The 27,364-nt window shown below is 37.1% G+C and overlaps 2 protein-coding genes across 6 annotated transcripts in view; one reads left to right on the top strand and one right to left on the bottom strand.

The window, feature by feature from the left end:
- The window catches only part of NUDT6 (nudix hydrolase 6), a 28,867-nt gene extending 22,299 nt beyond the window's left edge, over positions 1–6,568 (top strand). For all 3 annotated transcript variants that reach the window (XM_001103787.5, XM_015139179.3, XM_078002708.1), the window contains exons 4-5: positions 1,559–1,613; positions 5,989–6,568. In XM_001103787.5, coding sequence (XP_001103787.3) covers positions 1,559–1,613; positions 5,989–6,386 — 453 coding nt within the window. In that variant the 3' untranslated portion in view covers positions 6,387–6,568. The remainder of the gene's footprint in view (positions 1–1,558; positions 1,614–5,988) is intronic.
- FGF2 (fibroblast growth factor 2) overlaps positions 1,015–27,364 on the bottom strand; it is a 72,204-nt gene continuing 45,854 nt past the window's right edge. For all 3 annotated transcript variants that reach the window (XM_078002709.1, XM_078002710.1, XM_028848761.2), the window contains 2 exons: positions 22,203–22,306; positions 1,015–7,009 (listed from right to left, as the gene is read on the bottom strand). In XM_078002709.1, coding sequence (XP_077858835.1) covers positions 6,824–7,009; positions 22,203–22,306 — 290 coding nt within the window. In that variant the 3' untranslated portion in view covers positions 1,015–6,823. The remainder of the gene's footprint in view (positions 7,010–22,202; positions 22,307–27,364) is intronic.

Below are 27,364 nucleotides of genomic sequence, written 5' to 3'. Positions count from 1 at the left end.
AGGAAACATTTGTCTGCTCCATTATAACTTTTCTTTTGTTAGAAACAGAACTTACAGGCTGGTTATGGTAGCTCACGCCTGTAACCCCAGCACTTTGGGAAGCCCAGGTGGGAGGATTGCCTGAGCCTCAGGAGTTCAAGACCAGCCTAGGCAACGTGGTGAAATCTCATCTTTAAAAAAAAAAAAAAAAAAAAAAAATAGGTGTAGTGGTGCACACCTGTAGTCCCAACTACTCGGGAGGCTGAGGTGGGAGAATCACCTGAGCCCAGGCAGGTCAAGACTGCAGTGAGCTCTGATGGTGCCACTGTACTCCAGGTTGGCCAGCAGAATGAGATGCTATCTCAAAATGTAAATGGAATTTATGGTGGTAAAGTTCAACATCTTGTCAGACAAAGACTGCATAGTTTCTGGAGAAATAAACCTTCTGGGACTATTTCGAAATGGAATCTAGAAGACAGTGCATTGATATAGAGGTATATTTACAGATATATTTCTACATTAAAAAAGTAAAGCATAATATCCTTTATAAATTAATGTCAAGCCTAGCCCAGACACTCAAAGCCTGAATTCTGTACCCACGTAATCAACAGTCTATGGAAACTCTGGGAACCATGCCACTGGTCTCCAACCTAGCATAGTTGAATAATGACACATTCTTTTAAGAAGCAGTCATCCAGGAAATAAGTGGGTCACAAAGCAAACCAGTAAAAGGTCCATAACTTGTTTTATGAATGAAGAGTATAAGGTACTAGCCAAAGGTACAGCTCCCTTATGAGTATGTTATAATTTCTCATGCTTTAGTTTTTATCATGTGATGGATAGATATAACAACTCTAACAGGAAAAAAGTAATCATGTCAGTCATAAGAATATTGTCCATGTCATCTCATAATTGTTTTTAATATATTTTTCTAGATTTATCCCTATTCCAAGATCAGATCTTTCCACCTGCCCTTCCCCAACAAAAGAAAAAAGAAATCATAGACAAGAAGACACAAAGAAATGGGAGACAAGAAAACACAAACTAATCAATTTTATTCATACTACTCATGAAAAGCAATTACATTTTTACATAAAATCATTAACACATACAATAGAAATAAGAGTAATACATCTGATTAGAAATACAATATAAGAAATAGATTTTAAAACAGCATACTGTAGTGATGAAATTTATACTGTATTTTCTACTTATTTATAGCAGCATCTGTAAGATTATTCTATTTGTTCATAGTCAACTAGCAGCAAAATACTTTAAATTACAGAAATTCAGTAGATGTTTCCCTCCAATGTTTCATTCATACAGAATTTATCATGTTAACCAAACAAAACCACTTCTATGTCGTAAAGAGAAAAGGTGGGAAAAGATTGCATCAATTACCGGCTCCCCCCAAAAAAAGAAACGAGGGAGAAAGGATGGAAGCTAGAAAAATTTTGCATGCAATTACTAAAAAATACATTCTCAACCACTTTGACCAATTATAGGAGGATTTTGTGAAATCTACGTGTGTGTGTTAGTGAAAGTTATGTTAACTTTATTTTCTGACTTTATACTGCAGTTGAAAAATATGTGGAAGTTTCCAGGAGGTCTGTCAGAGCCTGGAGAAGATATTGGTGTGTATCTTCCATGTTTTTAATTGGCTTGAAAATGTTGAGGAAATTAATGTGTTTATTTTCCTGATTTATAGCTAAGAATAAAAATTTAAATTTTCTAATTTGTTCAGACTAAGTCAGAACATTTCAGAAATGACCTCAGAGCTGATATAATTAGCAGCACAATTTCTAATATTACAATTTATTCCATTAGTAGAAATAATATCATTAGGAACATACCACCTATTCTTCTGTTTATGACTGCTTCTGGATTAATTTGTCTGAAATGGAGAAGTTTTGGATATACATCAGTAAAGTTTAGCATTAAAGGTTATTTTGGATACAACTAATATTGTTGTTGGAATTAAACTATGAGAAAACAAATTCCTGACCATTCCATCATGGAGGATGAATAGTAGCCTTTAAATGAACTTTGAAATAAATATAATGAAGTCAATTATAGAGCAGTGGTAATGTAATTCTTCACTTCATGAAAATTGTATCTACTATTTATTTTTAATAGTCAGGAAGCCAAAACATAGTAAAATGTCATATAAGAAAGTCTCAACTGAGAAATAACCCCCTAACACAACTTACTGAGCTCAGTATTTAAGACAGGGAAATATAAAATAAGCTAAAAATTATTTATGTCACTGATTTACAGGAAATCAAAAAATAGAAACCAAATTTTCCTACCTATTCCTTAAACCATTGGATCAAATTCAATGTGTATCATAACAAATTAATATATTTGTTTGATACCAATATTATTTCTCCATGACCTTTTCCTTAATATGCATGTCCCTTATTCTATTTAGCCAACAATGATATTAAGGCAGTTTTCTAAATTGCCTTTAAATATTTTATTTAAAAATGTCTATATACTTAAAACTTGATTTTTAAAACTTTTACACAAACCAAAATACCGTATGTACATTATATAGCCAACTCCTAACAATCCATCAGAAAATGGATTGCATTAAGATATATCTCTAGTCAATCTTGGTTTCAGGTACTTACTGACCTTTTGCTTAGTTTATGCTTACTGTTCTGTTGATATAAAAGATGATTTTGTAGTGGTGCGAATGCTGAAAGAGAAGGCTATTTGTTCTACAGTCTAATTCTCTCACACTATCCACTGGTGCCATGTGACAGCAGGGCATGTGAGCTAATTAAGCTTATGTTTTGCATCCTTACCCAATTCATATTGGGCAAAAAGCAGTCTGCAGGTTTGCAAGGTTTCCTCTCTCCTGCATCTTGCCTTTTCAAATGAATTGATTTTTTTCATGTGAACTTTTATGGGTCCTCTGAATTTCAGCTATACTTATTTGTAGATGTCACTGAAGAAACACATATTTCCAAGCCAAATACGTATAATTTCAGGCCTAAGTATACTCCAGAATCCTTCTTAAAGTCCAGATAATTAAAAATTCACTACCTTTTTTTAAAAAAAAAAAAGAAAAAAAAGTGTGGTTGTCACAACAACCCACCTATCCAGAGACCATATGGAATTAAAAGCTCTCAGTCATGTGGAATTAAGAAGAAAAAACTGCAGTTGGCGTTAGCCATATTTCCCAAGCTTAGTATAAATTAAGCTTTGCCTTAAAATTAATAAAGCCCTGAAAGCAGCTAGAAATGAAAACTGACAGTAGAGGTCTGAAAGACTATGTCTATATGAGGGCATTTCTAACTCAACATAAAACAAAAGATATTCTTAATGATGAAGCTGAATCACCTAATAATTACTGAAATTGTTTAAACTCTGTATTTAGGAAAACATGCAATGTCCTTTAGGAATACTGCCGTCACAAACAGTTAAATATTTATATTGGCTCAAACAGTAAACTCTAGTTAACTGGGAAACACATTTGTTTGAAATCCTTCATTCTTTCATAATACTAGGTAAATGAAGAATTGTTATCCATAGTGTTTTTTTAAAAATCAAGAGGGTCATATAGAAAATAGAATGCAACCCTCAAGGCTTTTATATAAAATAATACCCTAAGAGTATAAAGGTATCCACAAGATTAAAATTGACAAACTGCCTTCCTAAAAAATCATATTACCACTGGCAGGAAGAGAATCTCCTGCATTAGCCAGAGAACTATAAAACAGCTGAGCCTTATCAGAGATCATCAGTGCACTAGAGTCAGAGGGAAACACCAGGAAAACCCACATTCTGCAGATTATTTCCCATTATATTTTATTTCAATCTAATTCTATTATTAAATATAACAAAATAGAAATAACAAATATAAACTCCATTTCATTATTGTCCTGTAACTAAACAAAACAATACAACATATTTAAACATATCTCTTCATCAGCAAAAATAAAACAAAACCTCTTAGTTTTTCCTATGTTCTTCAAACCTATAAAACAGCAAATGTTATTTCAGTTTAGCTTACAGTATATTAAAATAATAAAAAATACAACAGAATAAAGCACACTATCCTGATTTCATCTTGAAATCTTTGGGGAAGAAATCCATCTCGAGGTGGGTCTCCCATACTCTGGAGACAAAAGCACTTATTTGCCCATTCAAATTTCAGTCAGTTAGTGATTTAAATTAAAATGATCAAAACTACTCAGGCAGTGCTGATTTTCAGTCAGCTGCTATGGTGACTGCTGAGCAGGGCAGATTTGCTCACTATCCCCGTCCGGTGCTTCCACAGCATAGAAACAGCATAGATCATAAGCTACATGCTGAACTTTTGATTAGTGGTACTAAGAGCTAAATAGGATCCCCATAATTTATTTTCAAACATAAAGAATGAAAGTGGACATTTAAACAAGTTAGGAGATGTTATATCAAATTTAAGACTAGTGCTACTATCTTTAATAATAAATTTAATAACAAACATGTATTTCCCCATAATTATTTTTCAAAGCATAATGAATAAAAATGGACATTTAAACATGTTAGGGGATATTTTATACAATTTAAGACTAGTACTACCATCTTTAATAATACATTTAATAATAAATGTATTGAATGTCAGAGTAAAAATTACTTTTCTTATTAAGGAAAATTTCTCCCTTTTTTTGAGACAAAGTGTCACTCTGTCACCTAGGCTGGAGTGGAGTGGCATGATTATGGCTCACTGCAGCCTTGACCTCTTGGCCTCAAGCGATCGACCCTCCCACCTCATCCTCCCAAGTATCTGAGACCACATGTGCATGCCACCATGCCTGGCTAATTTTTGTGTTTATTTGTAGAGATGGGGTTTCACCATGTTGCCCAGGTTGGTCTTGAACTCCTGGGCTCAAGCGATCCTCCTGCTTTGGCCTCCCAAAGTGCAAGGAATATAGGCATGGGCCACTGTACCCGGCCTAGATTTTTCTTTTATGCTTTCAGTTATTTCTAACCATGTTTAACCTATGGGCAAATCTCAATTGTAAGGGAAGTCAGCATGTAATTAAAAAATGGCAGATAAATGCCCTATGTTTTAAAACATTATACTCTTTCTATGCATCTTTCCATAGCTATTAGAGGGAAAATACAAGAGCATATCCAGGGGATTGGTAAGAGTCTACAGTCAGAGAACATGGGAATTGAGACATGTTTCTGTGACTTCCTCTTCTTTGCATATTTTTCACCAGTAGGATTACTGTAAGGGCAAATATCATTTACTATTTGACAAACAAGAAAAATGGAGGCAAAAAGAGTATTGGAATAAAAATCTTTGTCTGTGACAATTGTGAAGCTTTCCAGCAAAGTGGTAGAGGAAGGCAGCTTTGTAAAGGGCTTCTCCTAAACGCCTTGGGAGACAATGACAGAGCATCACAAAATTAGAGAAAGCCCAGTTAGAGGGTCCATCTGGATGTGTAGAAAAAGCCGCCACAAAAATATGTTAATGGCAATAAAAATCCTGCCACACAATTTGCATTTAATTGAAAAATGAACCTTACAAAATGTGAAAACCTTTGTTGAATTATAGAAATATTTATATTCCAAGTTTTTTGAAAACTGATGAAATACCTCCAGCATTTCGGTGTTCAAGAAATGAATCTAAGTTCTTTGGAATATTATCTCAAGAAACAAAGGAACTGCAGCCATGCAACATGTTTTAACTTTTCAATCTATATTTTTACCTTTTGGAAAACAGAGCAGCAAGAACTTAAAAAGAGCTGACCCCAAAAATGTACAGGTAGATAAGCCTTCTAGTAGCAGCCAAAGAAATATTCAGCATTTCAAAAGCTTCTTCAATTTACAGTGGTAAGAAAATATTTTGGGATTTCTTGATGTCCACAAGGCAAAGAATTTGTATTGAAAACTACTTTGTTAGGATAATGTTTTGAGTCTTTACATGATGCTACTTTAGCTGAAAATCTTTGATGATACAGTTTCTAAAAGTGTAATTATTATTGATTTGTACATCTCTTTTAAATGTAGGAGACACAGCAGTTCGAGAAGTTTTTGAAGAGACTGGTATAAAATCAGAATTCAGGTCCCTCCTGAGTATTCGGCAACAGCACACAAATCCTGGAGCTTTTGGGAAGTCAGATATGTATATCATCTGCCGCCTAAAGCCATATTCATTCACAATAAAGTTTTGCCAGCATGAATGCTTAAGATGTGAGTGGATGGATCTCAATGACCTGGCTAAGACTGAAAATACAACTCCCATCACCAGCAGAGTTGCTAGGCTGCTGCTGTATGGGTACAGAGAAGGGTTTGACAAAATTGACCTGACTGTGGAAGAACTTCCAGCAGTTCACACAGGCCTGTTTTATAAACTCTATCACAAGGAACTGCCAGATAATTATAAAACTATGAAAGGAATTGATTAAATTCACATTTATATGTTTAGAAACATGTAGATTAATGAATGACATAAGAAACAGTGGATATTTTGCATTGATTAAATATCTGGCTGTAATTTTCTAATGTATATGATTTCCATGAAGAACTTTTGTTTCTAAATGTGCACATTTTAAAAGCCTCTTTCTGAATAAAGCAAATGCATGAAAAAGATCATTGCTCTAGGTAAGCTTCACTGGGTAACAGCAGATGCTATATAAAAGGGGGAATTCTATACATTTTTCAACAATTTTTGTTAGTTTTCTTTACTGGGACAATGGTTACATATTTTACTACCAGATGAAAAGTTGTTTGACCAATTATCCAAACTGAGCTATACACATTTATTTTCTTTTACTCTCATTAACAAATTTCTACAATATACTTCTTCTTTCATGTGAAATGAGATTAGATGTGGCCATTAAAATCAGCTCTTAGCAGACATTGGAAGAAAAAGTATAGCTTTCTGCCCAGGTCCTGTTTTGGATCCAAGTTTATATTGCCCAGTTCGTTTCAGTGCCACATACCAACTGGTGTATTTCCTTGACCGGTAAGTATTGTAGTTATTAGATTCCAATCGTTCAAAAAAGAAACACTCATCTGTAACACATTTCTGAAAAATAAAGGAAGAATTACTTGTTATTATTATTATTACACTTTTCATATTAAATATTTATGATAGTATAATGCCTATTCTGCTCAACCAGCTGCAGTGGTATTGGGTTCAGCAGGGCAATCAAACTAACAAGATTCAGTGGGCCAAAATGTGACACAGACTAGTTCTGAAGAAGGACACAGGCCGGTAACACAGCATGTCAGCAGGACAGCGTCAAGTATGTCACTTCAGTAGGAGTTCAGAGACCATTCTCCAGCTCCAAAACAGACAGATCAGGTGTTAAACACAAGGAGGGACATACCCAGTAAGAAGAAGTATGCTATGGGAAGCCCAAAGCTGTAGCTTCCAGCAGTATTTATGATCCATCCACACTCCTCCCAGTCCCAAGGCAGGTAACCAATCAGGGATCATTTTTACTTTTATCAGAGATACAGTGAAGCACTAGCAGAAGGCTAACCCATTGTAATCTTTCCATACAGAAGAAGGAGATTTGTTAATACTTTGCTCACAAGCAGAATTAATTCCCCACATTTTGACAAAAATTTTTAAGTGGCTAATGTTGTTTTAAGGCATAATAATGAATAGTTTATTGTACAGAAAATAGCTACTGGCATATAATGCCAAAAATAATATTGGAACATTATATTACATATGATTAACAATCTCTAAACACTGTTAGACAATGAGGAATAAGTAAGTATCATATTGATTTCTGGCAGTCTCTTTCAGGAGGAAGGGACTTTGCATTTTAATTTCAATTCAACTATTTATCAGAAAAAAAAGGATAGCTGGCTTTCAAAAAGACCTGGAAATAATACTCCAAGTAATGGAATCTAATAGCTAACACATTATTTAAGATAAATGTTCAAAAAGCAACTTCACAGGGTAGCACTGATGATACTTACTGACCTCAAAGGGGAAAAATCAATTTATTCACTTCAAAAGAAAAAAAGGAAAAATCATTTTTATATTATAATTATGTGTATATATATCAATTGAATGATAAACTTACATAGAAAACACATGTAAATTTTATCTAAACACATAAATATAAGATGTATACAGAGGTATATAAATATATGGTTTTGTATTAATACCACATTCCAGTTTATTTCTATATATTCATATCTAGGAAACTTCAGGTTTGGAAAAACCCACATTAAAAAGACTTGAACCTTTTCCCAGATTCCTTGGTTCTAAGATAAGGCAAACAATGGCACAAATTGTGACAAGAACATAAATTAATTGGCAAAACAAGGAAAAGAGCTGGCATAATAACAAAAATGAAAAGTAAAGCCTGGGAAAGAACTAAAAGTGACTAATGTGTCTCAGCCATCTAAAGTAAGGGTGTGGTATTGATCCTGTAATCTTCTAGAGATAAGAATGTTACTGGATATTTACTTGGTTTTAATATTTTGACCACTGTTAATTGGATTTTAAAAAACTGAAATACAAACGTAACTAATTTGCCCATTATGTAATATGTTACTAATAAAGAAACTCAATTCTTTATGATGCAAATAAATCACAGCCTTACAGAGAAGCACACATTGACAGAACCCAGCTATATGAAACACAGGACTATCTTGTGCTGTTCATAAAGATTCAAATGTGATAAGAGTGAAACACCTAAACCTAGAGTAATACAGACCAATGTATTCCAAATCCAATACTTTTACTCTACCTCTAGTGAAATTTAGTGCCCCTCTCGTATGAACTGAAGTTAACCTGTGTTACTTTATTCTGTCATCTTCATTGACACTGATAAAAGAAAAAAAATCTTCCCTTTTCCCTACTCCAGGTTTAAGATCAAGAATAGAAGTGGAAGGGAAATAAAGAGTGAAAGGAAAATTCATAGTAATCATAAAGACAACATGAAAGGTCACCATGGAACTTCATAGGCTGATTCCCCAGAGGTAAACTTAAACAACAGCATTTAGTCATATGTTCATTTGTTGGTATTCTATCAGCTTACCGGATGCCCCACCTTGCTAGCTGGCACTCCCTACAATGCTTGGCATACTGGAATACTAACTATGCCAATAACATTTGCCTTTTCAGCCAGTTCCTAATATTTCAGAGAAAAGAAACAGTACCAGGGACAACGTGGACACATGATAGAACCCACAGCTTATTAATTAATTAATTTACTTATTTATTTATTTATTACAGAAGTTATTTCTACTTTTGGAAAAAAACAGTGGAGGGAAGGAAAACTTACATCTGTGCTGAATGTTCAGCAATGTAAATTTACTAAACAACTGTTTTGCTCTTGAAAACAAACTGGATTTTTTAAAAAATGAGTAGTAGGGTCAAAATTTAGTGGTCAAGAAAAGTAGATGTTTAACAGAGCAACATATATACAATTTTCAATTGTCTCCATTCTAAGTTTCCAAGTCATCTTCAGGACTGTGATCTCAGTGTTCCTATTAAAACTGGTACAATATAATTTTATTAATCTTTATAAACATATTTAAAGAACTCTTTTCCTATTCTCAGTGTTTGCTCAGCATTTCAAACTTCGGATAAAAAGTGGTCTTCAGAGGAATGCCACCACAGAGAAAGTGGCTTCTAAGGGCTTATAACAACTTGTACCTTGTTTCCAAGGCCTTATTTTATATAGGCCTAAGAGCTGAGAAATCCCTTAATGCATGATTATTGACTGCTTTTATGCATATACTTTTCTTTAAAAGTCACAACAATATTTTAACATTATTATACTCATTAACAAATGAGGAATTTAAAACTCAGTGCTTCTGGTAACATTTCAGATTTTGGATACCTTTTGCCCTTACACCTACTTGATACCTTTATATCAAATTAAGTTTTCCTTTATTTGTTGCTTTTTTAAAATTGAAGAATAATTTAGAGGTAGAGGAAGCATAGAGTTCAAATAATACATTTATTCATTCAATCTATATATTTTTTTCTTCTAGGCATCTAGGACACATCAATGAACAAAACTGAACAAGATGCCTGCCTTTATGCCACTCAAATTCTAGCTGGGGGAGACACACAATAAGCAATAAGCATACATGAATAAATTATATTCTATGTTAGAATATAAGAAAACTGAGAAAAAAGTAAAGCTGAACAGGGTAACAGGGACTAGGAATGGTGAGGAATAGGAGCTAGGTGCAATATTAAATAGCATGGTCACAGGAGGCTCCATTGAGAAAGTGACATTTGAGCAAATACTTGAAGGAGATGAAGGCATTAGCCATCCAGATATCAGAGAAGAGCATTCACGTCAGAGGAAAAGCCAGTGCAAAAGCCCTACCACAGGATCATACGCAGAGTGTTTGAGGGGTAGCAAGTATGCCAGTGTGGGAAGAGTAGCAGGAAATGAGATCAGAGAGGTAATGGGATGGGAGAGGGGGCAGATCTTATAGTTTTGTAGGCTATTGTAAATATTTGGCTCTTATTCTAAGAAAATAGAGAGCCACTGGAGGCTTTTGAGCAGAAAAATAACATGATCTGACATCTTTTTCTAGGATTATTATGGCTGCCAAGACTACAGAGGGCCAGAAGCAGACTTAGAGAGACCAGATAAAGGGTTATTCAGTAATACAGGCAGTGAGAATGAAGGTTCAGATCATGGAGGTAGCAGTAGAAATGGTAACGAGGCATCTGCTTTTGGACATATTTTGAAGGTAGACTTAATAGGGTTTCCTGATGGATTGGTTGCATGGTATGAGAAAAATAGGGAATTAATAATGGCACTGAAGTTTTTGTTCTAGAATGAGAAACTTGCCATCAACCGTGGTGGGGAGGGCTATGAGTATGAACAGATTTTATAGGAAAAAATTAATAATTCAGTTTTGTAAGTGTTGAGTTTGAGAGGAATATCAGACATCCAAATGGAGATAGTGAGTATTTACTGAGCACCTACTAGGCAACAGACACATCATTTAACTTTTTTTCCTTCTTTTTGCTAATGCTAATAACCACGGAACTAGAAATTGAAAAGTGCTAATTTATTTGGAATACCAGAAAGTGTGTTATATACAATAATGTCAGTAAACAAGTATTCTCAGGTCTAAAAGGTATGAAACCTAAAAAAGAAATGTAGATGTATACATATGATAGTGATATAAATTTATCATGTGTTAGTGATGGGGCAACACCTCAAGGTTCCCCCGGAGGCTGTCCACATAAAGCAGCTTAGTTTGTGGTTCTATAAGTGGGGCCCAATAACCATTTATTGATATTGATAATGATGCTAATGATGTTAAAGATAGTGCTGGCAGTTTGACCCCTTGTGCAGAGTATTTGAATAGAGCAGACTCTAATGTAGCATGAAAAAGCATAATCAATACTTTTAGAAGTTTGTTCTTTGTCTGGATAGTTAATTTACTTTGGAATTTCAAAAAGAAAATAAAGTTATGTGAGATATTTCTACATAATGAAAAACTGATCCCAGGAGATGGTGGGAGCCATGTTTCTCACTATTGGGGATGGCAGGTTACACACAAGCAAGTTGGGGGGACTGCTAAAATATTCATGTGTTATTGATGGGTTAAGGTTGGAGATATCAGTATGAATGAACTCATATTTAGGTATTCGTTCGTTTGTTGGTTTGTCTGTTTTTGAGACAGAGTCTTGCTCTGTCATGCAGGCTGGAGTGCAGTGGCATGAGGTCGGCTCACCACAACCTCTGCCTCCCAGGTTCAAGCGATTCTCCTGCCTCAGCCTCCTGAGGAGCTGGGATTGCAGGCACGCACCACCACGCCTGGCTAATTTTTGTATTTTTAGTAGAGACAGGGTTTTACCATTTTGGTCAGGCTGGTCTCGAACTCCTGACATTGTGGTCCACCCGCCTCAGCCTCCCAGAGTGCTGGGATTACAGATGTGAGCCACGATGCTCGGCCTCATATTAATATTGATACAAATGGCCAAATATAGAAATATCTATAAATACATGTATATACCCAGGCTAGGATGTACCACCATTTCTTGCTCTGTCAGCTGTGAGGGCTTAGAAGCAAAGATACTTCAGTAGCAACAAGCACACCCAGCATTCCAGTTTGTGGTTTCTAATACCATTTTCTAATAAAAGAAACCAATGCTCTTTGGAGAAGTGGCTCATTCTAGGGTGGAGTAGGGAATATATTAAATGAGCCTGGAGCATCTTGTAGACCAAAAAGTAATGAAGTACTCAAAATAAATGCATTGATAGGAGTACATCAAAGAGGAGAGCACAGGAACCAACTGAAAGAGCTCCCAATGGCCAAAGCTGGAACTATTTGAGCAACAAAATAAATAATGTAGTATTGGATTATAACTCAAAGTATAAAATAAATATCTGTGAATACATATTGATATAAATGATTGAATAAATAAATAAATGGAGGAAATGAACAAATTTCCCATGAAAAAGAATGACAAATTATGTAGATACTACCCCCTCAAGGAGGTGGAGCATAACCATCATCTCCATCTCTTAAGTATAGACTATGCATGGTGACTTCCTTCCAGACAGTATGGTATAGAAAGTAAGTGAAAGAGTAACTTTACAGTGGACCCAAATACTATCTCAGCCAGTTGAACAAGGATTATATCATGAGTGATCAATCATTAAGTATAACATCCATCATTATATGCCACAAAAATGGTACTTAACTTCTATATTCTTCCTCTCAAACACTCAAATCCCTATCTACCCATGAAAAAAAAAAATCAGGCCAGGTGCAATGGCTCACACTTGTCATCCCAGCACTTTGGGAGGCCAAGGCAGGAGGATTATTGAGCCCAGGAGTTTGAGACCAATTTGGGCAATATAGCAAGACCTCATCTCTACTAAAAATAAAAATAAATTAGTAGAGTATGGTGACATGCACCTGTAGTCCCAGCTACTTGGGAGGCCAAGATGGGAGGATCGCTTCAGCCCAAGAATTCAAGGTTGTGGTGATCTATGATCACACCACTGCCCTCCAGCCTGGGAGACAGAGCAAGACCCTGTCTCAAAAAAAAAAAAAAAAAAAAAAAAAAAAAAATCAAGCAAGTTGAAGGACATTCTAAAAAATACCTCAACAGTACTCCTCAAACTATCAAAGTAATCAAAAATAAGGAAAGTCTAAGAAACTGTCACAGTCTGGAGGAAACTAAGGAGACATGATAACTAAATATGGTATCCTGGAACAGAAAAAGAATATTAGGAAAAACTAAGGACACATGAATAAAGTATGGACTTCAGCTAATAATAACATATCAGTATTGGTTCATTAGTTGTGACACGTGTACCATACTAATGTAGGATGTTAATAATAAATGAAACTCAGTGTGGAATATATACACACTCTCTGTGTTATCTTTATAACTTTTCTGTAAGTCTAAAGCCATCGTAAAACTAAAAACTATTTTTTAAAAAACTGACTCTAGGGCTACAAGTACCACCACAAAAATGAATTTCTCAAGTCACTAGATACAGCAACTGTAGCTATAATGCGAAAAATAAGAGCACCTCATGCATTCCTGTGCTCTACTATGCCCAAATACAGATGATTCATATATACATATCACTTTATTTCACCAGACTATCAATGGCATGTTTGTGAAGATTTTCATCTATTGTTTCTACTGCTGTATCAGTGCTTGGCACATAGTAAGTCATCAATAAATATTTGCTAAATTAATGAACAAATGGAACTTTTTCAGATAGCTTACAATAAAAATACAATTCAATGACATTACAAAATCTAAATAAGAACTAGAGAACTAGGACTGGGGAAAATCCAGACTAGAAACTGAAATACAGAATATGGTTTAACTTTATGAACTATTTACTCCCTAAGGAAAATAGACCAGATGACCCTTTCCAAGCGTCGACTATCCAAACTTGACATCTGTGAGGATCTCTGAAGGGCCAAGAAACCTAGATTCCAATATCGCCTTGATCCCTAACTAGTATTTTCAATCAAGTCCTTTAACTTCTCTGGGCATCACTTTCCTCCTCTGTAAAATAAGAAGATTGGATTAGATGGTCTTTAGAATCCCTCCTAATCTCTAATAGCCTTAGTACACAATAAGGAAAGAAATAAGCACATGAGCAAGTTCTCCTCATATCTCCACAGTACCTCCTCTCACCCCCACTCTCCCTTCCTTAGGCACTGGCCTCACAATTCTGGTCCACTCCTAATTTTAGATTTGAACCTTATGACCATTTCCCCATGCTCCGTTTACTGGGTTGTTTATTGTTTTACACTACATTGATTTTTCAGTTTTGGCTTTTGAGGGAGCTTGCTCAACAGGAATCCAAAAGTGCCTTTGCTTATACCACTTCTGAGAATTAAAAACAGACATGATGTAAGTATCAATGTTGACTACTTCAGAAAAAAAAGAAACATCCAAATAGTGAAAAGTTAAAATTAAATTTGATCTTTTTATTTTTTATTTTTTTGAGATGGAGTCTCGCTGTGTCACCCAGGCTGGAGTGCAGTGGCATGATCTTGATTCACTGCAACGTTCACCTCCCGGGTCCAAGCGATTCTTCTGCCTCAGCCTCCTGAGTTGCTGTGATTACAGGTGCGCATCACCATGCTCGGCTAATTTTTGTATTTTTAGTAGAGATGGGGTTTCACCATGTTGGCCAGGCTGGTCTCAAACTCCTGACCTCAAGTGATCCACCTGCCTCGGCCTCCCAAAGTGCTAGGATTACAGGCATGAGCCATTGTGCCAGGCCTAAACTTGGTCTTAAATCTGTAATATCTATACATTGCATAACAGTTTTAAGATTGAGTTATAAAAGAACAGTAATTCTCATTATGCAATAACCTTTGTATTTTCTCTGTTTTCTCTCTTAAAAAGGATATATATTCCTCTTCAATTACTGTATTTTTCTCACAAATTTGATCAGTATAGACTGTCAATCTGGATAATTGGGCCCTCAAATATCTATTTTCCCTACCTTACTTTATTATAGAGTTCATGTCATCATGAAGGCCCTTCATTTAAGAAAGTTATTCTATAGGTAAAATGTACTTTACTTTTACAGAAATTACATGTATATCCTCAGAGAATATACATGTTTTCATATTTCACTATTGTGGATCAATGCAAGTTACATTCTAATACTTACTGAGATATTAATATTTTGTTTAGGGTATATCATGATCTATAGCATTATATAGAAAACAATGTGCAACTTTCTGGCAGATGAAGATCAGTCAAGTTTTTTCATACCAATGCTAACATTGAGGTTGTATGGTGATTTAAACTTAAAACTACAATTAACTTCACTTCATGCAATTTTCCTAAAAATCTGTAATTTTGTGTACACTTAAATCATCAATTCTAATATTTGTTCTGGACTTCTGTTGCTCATAGCAACAAAATTTATCCTGCTATGGAATGGAGTAAGAAGTCTGTTGTGCATTAAATAACTATTTAACTTCGGCTTCCAAATACAGGCTTTGGCAATTAAATATAGTTACTTTTTGAATTTTCCTTTTTCCTAGCTTCAAAAGGAAAGGAAGGACCCTTAAGAAATGTTTTCAAACAACACAAAGTCGGTAACCTGAAAACACGCATACCATTAATATGTGAAGGTGCTGGGGAAAAAACGGTACACAAATTAGTCTTTTTTCATACTCTAATTGGTGATCAGCCTAACATAACTCTTAAAAACCAAAATGTTTTATGTATCCACAGTACTCTTCTTTCTGGGAGGAGACTAGAATGCTTTAGAAATCATTGCAGGAATCACAGACTAAAATGGAGAAGAACCCAGGGATGTGTCATAACAGTAGTCTGAAAAAGGGCCAGGTAGAAGAGTGGGAAGGACAATGCCTCTGGCAAGTGCAAGTTCATAAATCCCAGTTTCTACGAGTTACAAGGCACATCTGCATCCCCAGATGATGGCTACTGGTCAGAACACTGAACTCATACCAAAAGTTGCTGTTGTTGACAGTTTAATGTCTATGGATCTGACTCAGAGAGAAATGTGCCACTTACTGAATCACCAACACCATATCTTTGGTTTTGAGGTGGGGCATGCTTGCTTTTTCATCTGAAGATTGACATAGCCCACCAAGAACAATTTGAAAGAGACAGGATTGCTGCTGAAAAGGCATGACACCAAACCACACAAATTGGATGGTAAGACTAGAGATTAACTTGTGAACTTGGCAGGAATGGGTCGTATGACGAGAGTTGAAACATACAACTGGATCTTGGCCATGCCATTCCTCAAAGGAGACTAAGAAATCCTGAATTTTTAATTTATGCTTAATAACCATGGCTTTGTCTCTACAAAGTGTTTGTGATACATTTCTAAGCATTGCTAAATTAACTGTTACTGCACCAACTTGGTAGAAATCTGTTGTATCAGAAAGAGTTAATACATCCAAAGAGAGAAACACATTTAAGACTAACTTTCACAAGTTCCTGCTTAGCTAAGAATGAAACTAGAAAACTTTATTTTGAGTATTTTATGTTTCTGATGGTACAGAATCAACAGTTTAGGAAGCTTAATACGTATTTGCCAAGAGAAAAAGTCAGAATTCTCTTTTCAGATCTACTTTCTTTTAACTTGTCTCATCTTTTTATGCACCCTAGTAGTTTCAGAGACACACTTGAAGATAGAGCAGTTTCTGTTTTCATCACTTTTAACAATCGGTCTTTCTATCATTGTCAATGAATCAATATTCAGCCAATGCTCCTGAGATGAAAAACCCCACCGGCGATTATCTTACAGAGTCACCATGATTACTAGGGTTATATGGTTTGGCTGTGCCCCCACCCTAATCTCATCTTGAATCCCCATGTGTTGTGGGAGGAACCCAGTGGGAGGTAACTGAATCATGGAGACAAGTCTTTCTTGTGCTGTTCTTATGATAGTGAATAAGTCTCATGAGATCTTATGGTTTTATAAAGAAGAGTCCCCCTGCACAAGCTCTCTCTCTTTGCCTGCTGCCATCTATTTAAGATGTGACTTGCTCTTCCTTGCCTTCCGCCATGATTGTGAGGCTTCCCCAGCCATGTGGATCTGTAAGTCCAATTAAATCTCTTCTTTTGTAAATTGCCCAGTCTTGGGTATGTCTTTTATCAGCAGCATGAAAATGGACTAATACAGTAAATTGGTACTAGGAATGGGATGCTGCTGAAAGATACCAAAAAACGTGGAAGCAACTTTGGAACTGGTTAACAGGCACAGGTTAGAACAGGTTGGAGAGCTCAGAAGACAACAGGAAAATGTGGGAAAGTTTGGAACTCCCTAGAGATTTGTTGAATGCCTTTGACCAAAATGCTGATAACGATATGGACAATGAAATCCAGGCTGAGGTGGTCTCATATGGAGAAGATGAGGAACTTTTTGGGAACTGAGCAAAGGTGACTCTTGTTATGTTTTAGCAAAGAGACTGGCAGCATTTTGCCCCTGCCCTAGAGATTTGTGTAACTTTGAACTTGAGAGAAATGATTTAGGGTATCTGGTGGAAGAAATGTTTAAGCTGCAAAGCATTCAAAATGTGATATGGGTGCTGTTAAAGGCATTCAGTTTTATAAGGGAAGGAAAGCATAAAAGTTTGGAAAATTTGCAGCCTGACCATGCAATAGAAAAGAAAATCCCATTTTCTGAGGAAAAATTCAAGTGGGCTACAGAAATTTGTGTAAGTAATGGGGAGCCAGATGTTAATCACCAAGACAATGAGGAAAATGTCTCCCGGGAATGTCAGAGACCTTTGCGGCAATCCTTCCCATCACAGGCCCAGAGGTTTAGGAGGAAAAACTGGTTTTGTGGGCTGGGCCCAGGGTCCCTCTGCTATGTACAGTCTAGGGACTTGGTGCCTTGCTTCCCAGCCGCTCCAGCTATGACTAAAAGAGGCCAAGGTACAGCTCAGGCTGTTGCTTCAGAGGGTGCAAGCACCAAGCCTTGTCAGCTTCCACATGGTGTGGAGCCTGAGGGTGCACAGAAGTCAAGAATTGAGGTTTAGGAAACTCCGCTAGATTTCAGATGTATGGAAATGCCTAGATGCCCAGGCAAAAGTTTGCACAAGGGTGTGGCCCTCATGGAGAACCTCTGCTAGGGCAGTGCAGAAGGGAAATGTGGGGTCAGAGCCCCCACACAGAGTCCCTATTGCAGCACCACCTAGTGGAGCTGTGAGAAGAGGGCCACCATCCTCCAGACCCCAGAATGGTAGATCTACTGAGACCTTGCACCATGCACCTAGAAAAGCCACAGACACTCAGTGCCAGCCTGTGAAGGCAGCTGAGAGGGAGGCTGTACCCTGCAAAGCCACAGGGGCAGAGCTGCCCAATACGATGGGAACCCAGCTCTTGCATCAGCATGACCAGGATGAGAGACGTGGGGTCAAAGGAGATCATTTTGGAGTTTTAAGATTTGACTGCCTCACTGGATTTAGACTTGCATAGGGACTGTAGCCCCTTCATTTGGGCCAATTTCTCCATTTGGAATGGCTGTATTAACCTAATGCCTGTACTCACATTGTATCTAGGATGTAACTAACTTGCTTCTGATTTTACAGGCTCATAGACAGAAGGGACTTGCCTTGTCTCTGATGAGATGTTGGACTGTGGACTTTTAAGTTAATGCTGAAATGAGTTACGACTTTGAGAGACTGTTGGGAAGGCATGATTGGTTTTGAAATGCAAGGACATGGGATTTTGGAGGCGCCAGGGATGGAATGATATGGTTTGGCTGTGTCCCCACCTAAATTTCATCTTGCATTTCCATGTGTTATGGGAAGGACCCAGTGGGAGGTGACTGAATCATGGGGACAAGTCTTTCCCATGCTGTTCTCGTGATAGTAAGTCTCACAAGATCTGACGGTTTTATAAAGAGGACTTCCCCTGCACAAGCTCTCTCTGCCTACTGCCATCCATTTAAGATGTGACTTGCTCTTCCTTGCCTTCCACCATGATTGTGAGGCTTCCCTAGCCATGGGGAACTGTAAGTCCAATTAAACCTCTTTCTTTTGTAAATTGCCCAGTCTCTGGTATATCTTTATCAGCAGCATGAACATGGACTAATACACTAGGTTACTGCATCTTCTAATCTCAACAAGACCACGGGGTAACAACTAATCTCAAGGCATTCACTGACCCAGATTATGACAGACATATAAAAGGCTGGAACTTTAAAACTATTTGATTCGTGCTGTCCGTAGTTAGTTATAACAGAAGCAAATGTTGTATGCAACTCCTTTTTTTTTCCTCTACCACCCTCACTGTCTGACAGTAGCCCAAACCAACTCTACTGCAGAAGCATAGTGATTTGTCACATCCTAAAGTGAAAGGGGTAGGAGGGATGGAAACTCATCTTCCTTTCACTAATAAAATGTCAAAGTCATCCAAAATTATATATTGGTTCACTGTCATGGGAGATATTTAAAATGCTACTTTGGTAGATTCCCGAAGTACTGTATCACCTTTTGAGTTGACAATAGATTGGCAGAATAAAAGGCAAGTACAGAGTAGAAGAAGTGAAAGTCCCAAGTAGTTAATGTTTTCAGCTGCATTCTTTACCTAGGAAACTGTATACATTCCCCTGATTTAACTACCATTCCCCTGATTTAACTACCACCTATATGCTGATCATACCCAAATCTATCTAACAATCAATGTAGACTTTTCCTCTAAGCTCCAGATTTATAATTCCAACTACTCAGTGAAAAACCTTACCTGAATTTCCCTTAGGCAACTCAAACTAAATAGGTCTAAATTTGAACTTACTACCTTTTCCCAAACCCTGCCCTTTTCTTCCTTCCCCTTTCTCGTCTACCTTCTCACCCAAACCAGAAACCTAAAAGCCACCTTGAATTTTCTTTCATCTTCACTCCTAAATCCAATCAATCACAAGTGCTAGCACTTTCCTCAGTCCTCTCTGACCTACTGTTATTGCCAGGATCAGAACATCACTTGCTTGGACTATTATAGTGGCCTTCTAACTGATCTCTCTCCACCAGCCTTGGCCCCCTCAAGTCCATTCTCTACACTTCTGCCAGGGTGATCTTTCTCAAATTTAAATCTAATTAGATCTCTCCTTAAAACTCTTCATGGCTTTCCACTGCTTATAGTCAGCATGGTGTATAAAGCTCTTCAGCAGATTCAGCAGTCTATCTACCTCCCCAGCCTTCTCTCTCTTCCTTTCCACTTCCATTGCAGTGTACATTCCAGCATTAGTTAATTACTTGTAATTCTAGAGATACATCAAGTAGATTTTTGCATCCATACCTTTGCATGTCCTATGTCCTAGAGTTATCTACACCTTCATCTCAATTTCTTCTGCCCCATGACTGCCTGCTGAACTCCTTCCTCTACAACATCTAAAATCCTACTTGTAGGTCATCTCCCCCAATTCTAGACAAATGTAATCACCTCGTTTTCTATATTGCTTCCTATATCATAATACTTCTTATCCTTTCCTATATTACTATGCATGTATGCAAAATATAGAAGTAGCACATCAAAACCCTTATACATTATTACAAATACTTATTTACACTTCTGCCTCCCCTGGATTGTCACTCATTAAGGGCAGAGACCATTTGATACTCAATTTTATAAGCCTGATGCCTACCATAGCATCTGGCACACTTACACTCAGTAAGTATTGGCTATTCTTGAAGAGGATTCTAAAATTTATTCAACTACCTCCCCCCCAAATTGAGAGCCACTACACTCAAACTTGTGATTTATCCTGCAAAAATCACATAAACTGGTAATACCAACATAAGTATATCTTTGTCATATAGTCAGTCTGAAATTGGGATAGTTGAGATATCCTTTTTCTCTATAAGCCTTGTTTTGGTGCTTTTAGAAATCCAAAGGTCTTCATTCAGAAAAAATTTCAAAAACTATTTGTATAGCTCAAAATACCACAATTTCTTAGTACTATTAGATCCTTTCTGTGGAGAGGTTATATAGAGATGTCATAACTGGCCAGTGGCATTGGTATAAGAGCTGTGAAACACACACACACACACACACACACACACACAGACATTTACCTACATGTCCTATCTACTCCCTCAAGGAGACAGGAATGAGATCTGTGTCTTTTATATTTATTTTCCTGCACCATTCTTTACACACCATATGTTTAACAGATATGCAATCCCATTTCTAATAATAATGGTGAAGTTGACAGGGAGCCTGTACTACTGGAAAGAATACTAGCCAGGAGCTAGGACCCCTGATGTGCTGTGATGAAATGTAAAAAAGAAAAGTCCCTCTCCACAGCCGGGCATGGTGGCTTACGCCTATAATCCCAGCACTTTGGGAGGCCAAGACAGGCGGATCACCTGAGGTCAGGAGTTCAAGACCAGCCCGGCCAACATGGTGAAACCCTGTCTCTACTAAAAAATATTTAAAAATTAGCCAGGCATGGTGGTGCATTCCTGTAATCCCAGCTACTCGGGAGGCTGAGGCAGGAGAATTGCTAGAACCCAGGAAGTAGAGGGTGCAGTGACCCGAGATTGCACCACCACTGCACTCTAGTCTGTGCAGTGGAGCGAGACTCCATCTCAAAAAACAAAAAAGAAAAAAAAAATCCCTCTCCTGACATATATATAAATGAGAAGTAATATGAGGAAGAAGTAGCAATTTTCAGGATCTATTACATGTCGGATGCTGATTTGGGCACTTGATGTGTAGTACTGAATTAAATTCTCATAAAATTCCAATGAGATAGGATCATTGTTTCTATTTTACAGGTGAGGGAACTAACTCAGAATCATTTGCCCAAGAACACAGAGCTCATAAGTAGCAGAGTCGGCATCTGTACCAGGCAAAAAGCCTACATTCTCAATTAGTGTCCTACACTGCAAGTGTTTTGTATGTCACATTCTAAAGAAGAAACTTAAAAACCGATAATCAAAATTTTATACATCTATTCCCACTGATCTTCAAACAACTGCATAATAGAAGGAACATTTTTTAAGATTATAGTTTAATAGTTGTGCAGAGTAAAAGCAGTGATGTAGAGGTCAGGAATGCCTCTAGCCCAATCCAGTCTCTACTTTATATGAACTGTGTTTTCTTACTTTAGTTACTCCCTCAGCACATCAGTTTTTGCATCTGTGAAATAAAGAAAATGCTCCCTATTTTACAGGGTGACTATGAAGATGATACATGTACAACCCTTTATAAAGATTTGATAAACAACAATGCTGGCAAATTAACAGCAATAAAAGCTAACAAAAAAACGTGTTAAAACAGAAAGTATGCTTACAGAAGCCAGTAATCTTCCATCTTCCTTCATAGCAAGGTAACGGTTAGCACACACTCCTTTGATAGACACAACTCCTCTCTCTTCTGCTTGAAGTTGTAATTTGACTGTAACGAGAAAAAAAATTATCTTTGTAGAACCATAGAGGAAAGAGCCCTCTTCACAACATTTATGCAATATAAAGACAAAACACACCTAAGCAACACCTAATCCACTTGGGGGATTGGTGAGGTTGGGGATATGGGTGAGTGACAAGGAGCAGATGTCAACTAAACTGTATGAGAGAGGATGAGATGCAGAACTACTAGGGCACCAGTGCCTTGTAAGTCCCTTGTCGCTCCTATGTCACAGGGTGAGCAGAGAAGGGGGACATATGGAGAATTGTTTCCTTTGTTGGGCAGTTAGCTTTCAATTGCCCCCGTTAACTGTTTACATTTTTTAAAGTGAACATACTTTAAAGGTGCATAAAAGTACCCTCACCATGTGAGAATTCCCATGCTACTGCCTATGTTGAAACTATTTAAAAGTTATTTGCCAATTCTTCATGAATAAAACACAATCTAATAATTCACTGTTATAATTTGAGCTGCATTTTCTTGACTTTTTTTTCTTTTTTGAGTCAGAGTCTTGCCTCTGTCACCCAGGCTGGAGTACAGTGGCACAATCACAGCTCACTGCAAGCTCTGCCTCCCGGGTTCCCACCATTCTCCTGCCTCAGTCTCCCAAGTAGCTGGGACTACAGGCGCCTGCCACCACGCCTCGCTAATTTTTTGTATTTTTAGTAGAGACGGGGTTTCACCATGTTAGCCAGGATGGTCTCGATCTCCTGACCTCATGATCTGCCCACCTCGGCCTCCCAAAGTGCTGGGATTACAGGCGTGAGCCACCACGCCCGGCCCTATTTCCTTGACTTCTACACATCTTATTTCTAGCTTCCTCTTCAATGAAATATAGATGCATTTAGCTTTCTATATGGGATTTTGATGTCTATTTTTTTGTGTGCAAATATCTATCTAGTGGAAACACAAAATGCTTATACTTAATTTGCTTATACAGCAAATGATTTTCATAAAATAAGTGTGATGAAAGATTTTCATAAAATAAGATCCTGAGAAAGATGACTTGTCACATTGCATTACCAATATTAAGCAGATTATAGAAAAAAATACTTAATTATGACAATAATGCAATATGGACAAATAATTACATAATTAATTGAAATAAAAATGAAGTAAAGATTATTTTGCTATTCATAGGCAGCATTCTCCTGCCTAGAACAATATTCCCCCAAATGTATTTTGGCTATCAGATGTTACATAAAAAACAGGTTCTGGTGTCAAATAATTTAGGAAAATCTTAATTAAGCCAAGTTAACTCTTTATTACCAAACTTCTCAGAACTCTGCTTATCATAAGATAAGCAAGATAAATGTTTGTCCAACCTATTTTCATAGGTCATCCTATATACTATGGATATGTTTAGTATATTCTTGAGAGCAAGAGAAAAAAATGCAATTTTAGAAATCAGCATATTATCATTTGAATAACATTAGAAATATAAAATAAATATAATTTCCAGGTGTTTATAGGTAGCTAGAGAAATGGCATGAAAAAGCAACTTTTGAAAGTTTCTGAAGCAATTAACTTTGTTAGATATCATTATGTCATAGTAATTTATGTTTTAAAATTTTTCCTATCAAGACAGCAACAGACATGCAAAATGAAACATAATATCTGGGATTAGCTTTAAAATAAGCTAATAGATTATTTTAAATAATAGATAATAAATTTTTAATAAAGTGGATAGGATAAATAAGATTGACTTGTGTTAACAGTCATTAGAAGCACAGGATCTCATTATTCTAATCTCACTACTTTTATGAATGCTTAAGAATTTACAATTAAAAAAACAATCTTAGCATTTTGTTGAACATTTCATGTCTGAGTCTCCTCTGTGTGTCAGTTACCCCTGGATTCCAGAAAGCATTGCATCATTGAAGCCTGCAGTTACCCAAGTGAAATTCTTCTACAAAATCTTAAAAGATAATACGAAGTAAAAGGAATGTAAGAAGACATGAAACCCAAAAAAGAAGGGTATGAAGTCTTTTTTACAACATTATTGGAAAATGCAGAAAATAAGCTTTGTTTTTAATCAACATAACCAAACTTATCTTAATGAGTATGAGCAAATTATTGTATACAGCTCTAAAATGATTCAGATAAGCCATTTTAATGAAGAATGCATTGCATCTCACTTTAACTCATAAGGGCGTACAAATGCCCATGAGGTAAGGCTGCATAATCAATTGCTATACTTTCTTTCTGTCCCTTATCAATAAACTCTAGCCCAGCTCTAGCCCACCGTCTCATAAATGTGTATTACTGGTCATAAGGGTGATTAGGGATATTCATGTATGGCCAGATCAGTACCAGTGACTCAATACTCAAAGTAAATATCATTCATTTACTCATTAACCTTTTGTAGACCTCAACTATTCCACACTCAGGGACTGTTATTCATTAAACCACTAAGCAATAAGCATTAAATGTAGATTCTTGAAAAATGTTTCCATTGGCATATAATTTTTAAAATATAAGTTTTAAAAATAACCAGAGTCTATAACAAGAAGTTGAGGAAGTCACAAAATCATAGATTTTCTATAAAAACTATCTGAGCTGAGATGCATAAAAAACCTAAATGAATTGAATTCAATATACAGATGATCTCTTCCCAAAAAAGAGATGCACAGCTGCTTCATCTCCTAAATAAATTCGATATACAGATGATCTCTTCCAAAAACAGAGATGCATAACTGCTTCATCTCTGATAGGAGGAGGAATAAACTTGCCAAATATGGGACTATGAAGAAACCAGCTGAATTTTTAAGAAACTTTTATTAGCTGCTGATGTGAGGAAGTAGAATTCTGAAAAGCCCTGATCAAAGAGCAATTCCATATCCACCTGCCAGTTCTTTCCCATAGAGCTTCCACTCAGTGCACAAGTACTACACACCAAAGGCTAGGAACAGAACAGAAGGGCTAGAGATCCTCCTCAAGTACTCTGGGCCTTTGCAGACTGCAAGGCAGCAGTCCACTGAAGGCTGGGAGCAGGTCAAATGGCTGAAAGCGATCCTTCTGAGAAGCACTGAGCTTTCACCAAAAACAAAGCCAATGACCAGCAGGATAAAGAGAGATCTTCCAAGATGTGGAAAGCCAGGAGTAGAGTTCAAGAGCAAGGTTAACTCCCCACCAATCCAAACATTTAGCAGCTGAGTTACAAAGGCAAAATGAAATATTTTAAAACTACTCAATTCAATTAACCCAAGAAGGCAGAAAGGGAAAGACAGAAGGTAAAGGACAGAAAGGATAATTAGAAAAATAGCAAAATGTGTGAATTTGATTCTGTCATCATGCTGCTATTTGGTTATTTTGCACACTAGCTGATGCAGTTTCTTCCTAGTGTCATTGGTCTTTATATTTTAGTGTGTTTTTGCAGTGACTGGTACCGGTTTTTCCTTTCCATATTTAGTGCTCCTTTCAGGAGCTCTTGTAAGGCAGGCCTGGTGGTGACAAAATCCCTCAGCATCTGCTTGTCTGGAAAGGATTTTATTTCTCCTTCACTTTTGAAGGTTAGTGTGGCTGGATACGAAATTGAAATTTTTTTTCTGTAAGAGTGTTGAATATTGGCCCTCAATCTCTTCAGGCTTATAGAGTTTCTGCTGAGAGGTCTGCTGTTAGTCTGATGGACTTCCCTTTGTAGGTGACCTGGCCTTTCTCTCTGGCTGCCCTAAACAGTTTTTCCTTCATTTCAACCTTGGAGAATCTGATGATTATGTGTCTTGGGGTTGATCTTCTTGTGGAGTATCTTGGTGGTGTTCTCTGCGTTTCCTGAATTTGTATGTTGGCCTGTCTTGCTAGGTTGGGGAAGTTCTCCTGGATAATATCCCGAAGTGTGTTTTCCAGCTTGTTTCTATTCTCCCTGTCTTCTTCTGGTACTCTAGTCAATAGTAGGTTTGGTCTTTTTATGAAGTCCCATATTTCTTGGAGGTTTTTTTCACTCCTTTACATTCTTTTTTCTCTAGTCTTGTCTTCATGCCTTATTTCAGCAAGATGGTCTTCAAATTCTGATATCCTTTCTTCTATTTGGTTGATTTGGATGTTGATACCTGTGTATGCTTCACGAAGTTCTCATGCTGTGTTTTTCAACTCCATCAGGTCATTTACGTTCCTCTCTAAACTGGTATTCTAGTTAACAATTCCTCTAACCTTTCATAAAGGTTCTTAGTGTCTTTGCATTGGGTTAGAACATGCTCCTTTTAGCTCAGCGTAGTTTTTTATTACCCATCTTCTGAAGCCTGCTTCCGTCAATTCGTCCAACTGATCCTCCGTCCAATTTTGCACCCTTGATGGAGAGACGTTGCGATCATTTGGAGGAGAAGAGGCACTTTGGCCTTTTGGGTTTTCAGTATTTTTCTGTTGATTCTTTCTCATCTTTGTGAGTTTGTCTAGTTTCAGTCTTTGAGGCTGCTGACCCTTGGATGGGGTTTTTGTGGGGACTTTTTTGTTGTTGATGATGCTGTTGTTGCTTTCTGCTTATTATTATTTTTTTCTTTCAATGGTCAGGTCCCTCTTCTACAGGGCTGCTGCAGTTTGCTGGCAATTCACTTCAGGCCCTATTCTATCTGATTTGCTTCTGCACCTGGAGATGTCACTCAAGGAGGCTGGAGAACAGCAAAGATGGGTGTGTGCTTCTTCTCTGGCCTCTGACCTTGAGGAGCACCATCCTGATGCCAGTAGGATCACTCCTGTATAGGTGTTTGACAACCCCTGTTGGAGGGTCTCACCCAGTTGGGTGGCACGGGTAATAGGACCAGTTTAATGAAGCACTTTCTCTCTTGGTGGAGGGGGTGTGCCTCTTAGAGACCTACAAAGAGACTTAGACTCCTATGAAATAATAGTGGGAGACTTTAATGCCCTACTGTCAATATTAGATCAATGAGACAGAAAATTAATAAGGATATTCAGGACTTGAACTCAGCTCTGGATCAAGTGGACCTAGTAGACGTCTATAGAACGCTCTACCCCAAATCAACAGAATATACATTCTTCTCAGTACCACATGGCACTTATTCTAAAATCGACCACATATTTGGAAGTAAAACACTC

This window comes from Macaca mulatta, chromosome 5 (assembly GCF_049350105.2).
Source record: "Macaca mulatta isolate MMU2019108-1 chromosome 5, T2T-MMU8v2.0, whole genome shotgun sequence".
In the NCBI taxonomy this organism is placed as follows: domain Eukaryota; kingdom Metazoa; phylum Chordata; class Mammalia; order Primates; family Cercopithecidae; genus Macaca; species Macaca mulatta.
This window is presented reverse-complemented; position numbering and strand designations above follow the sequence as displayed.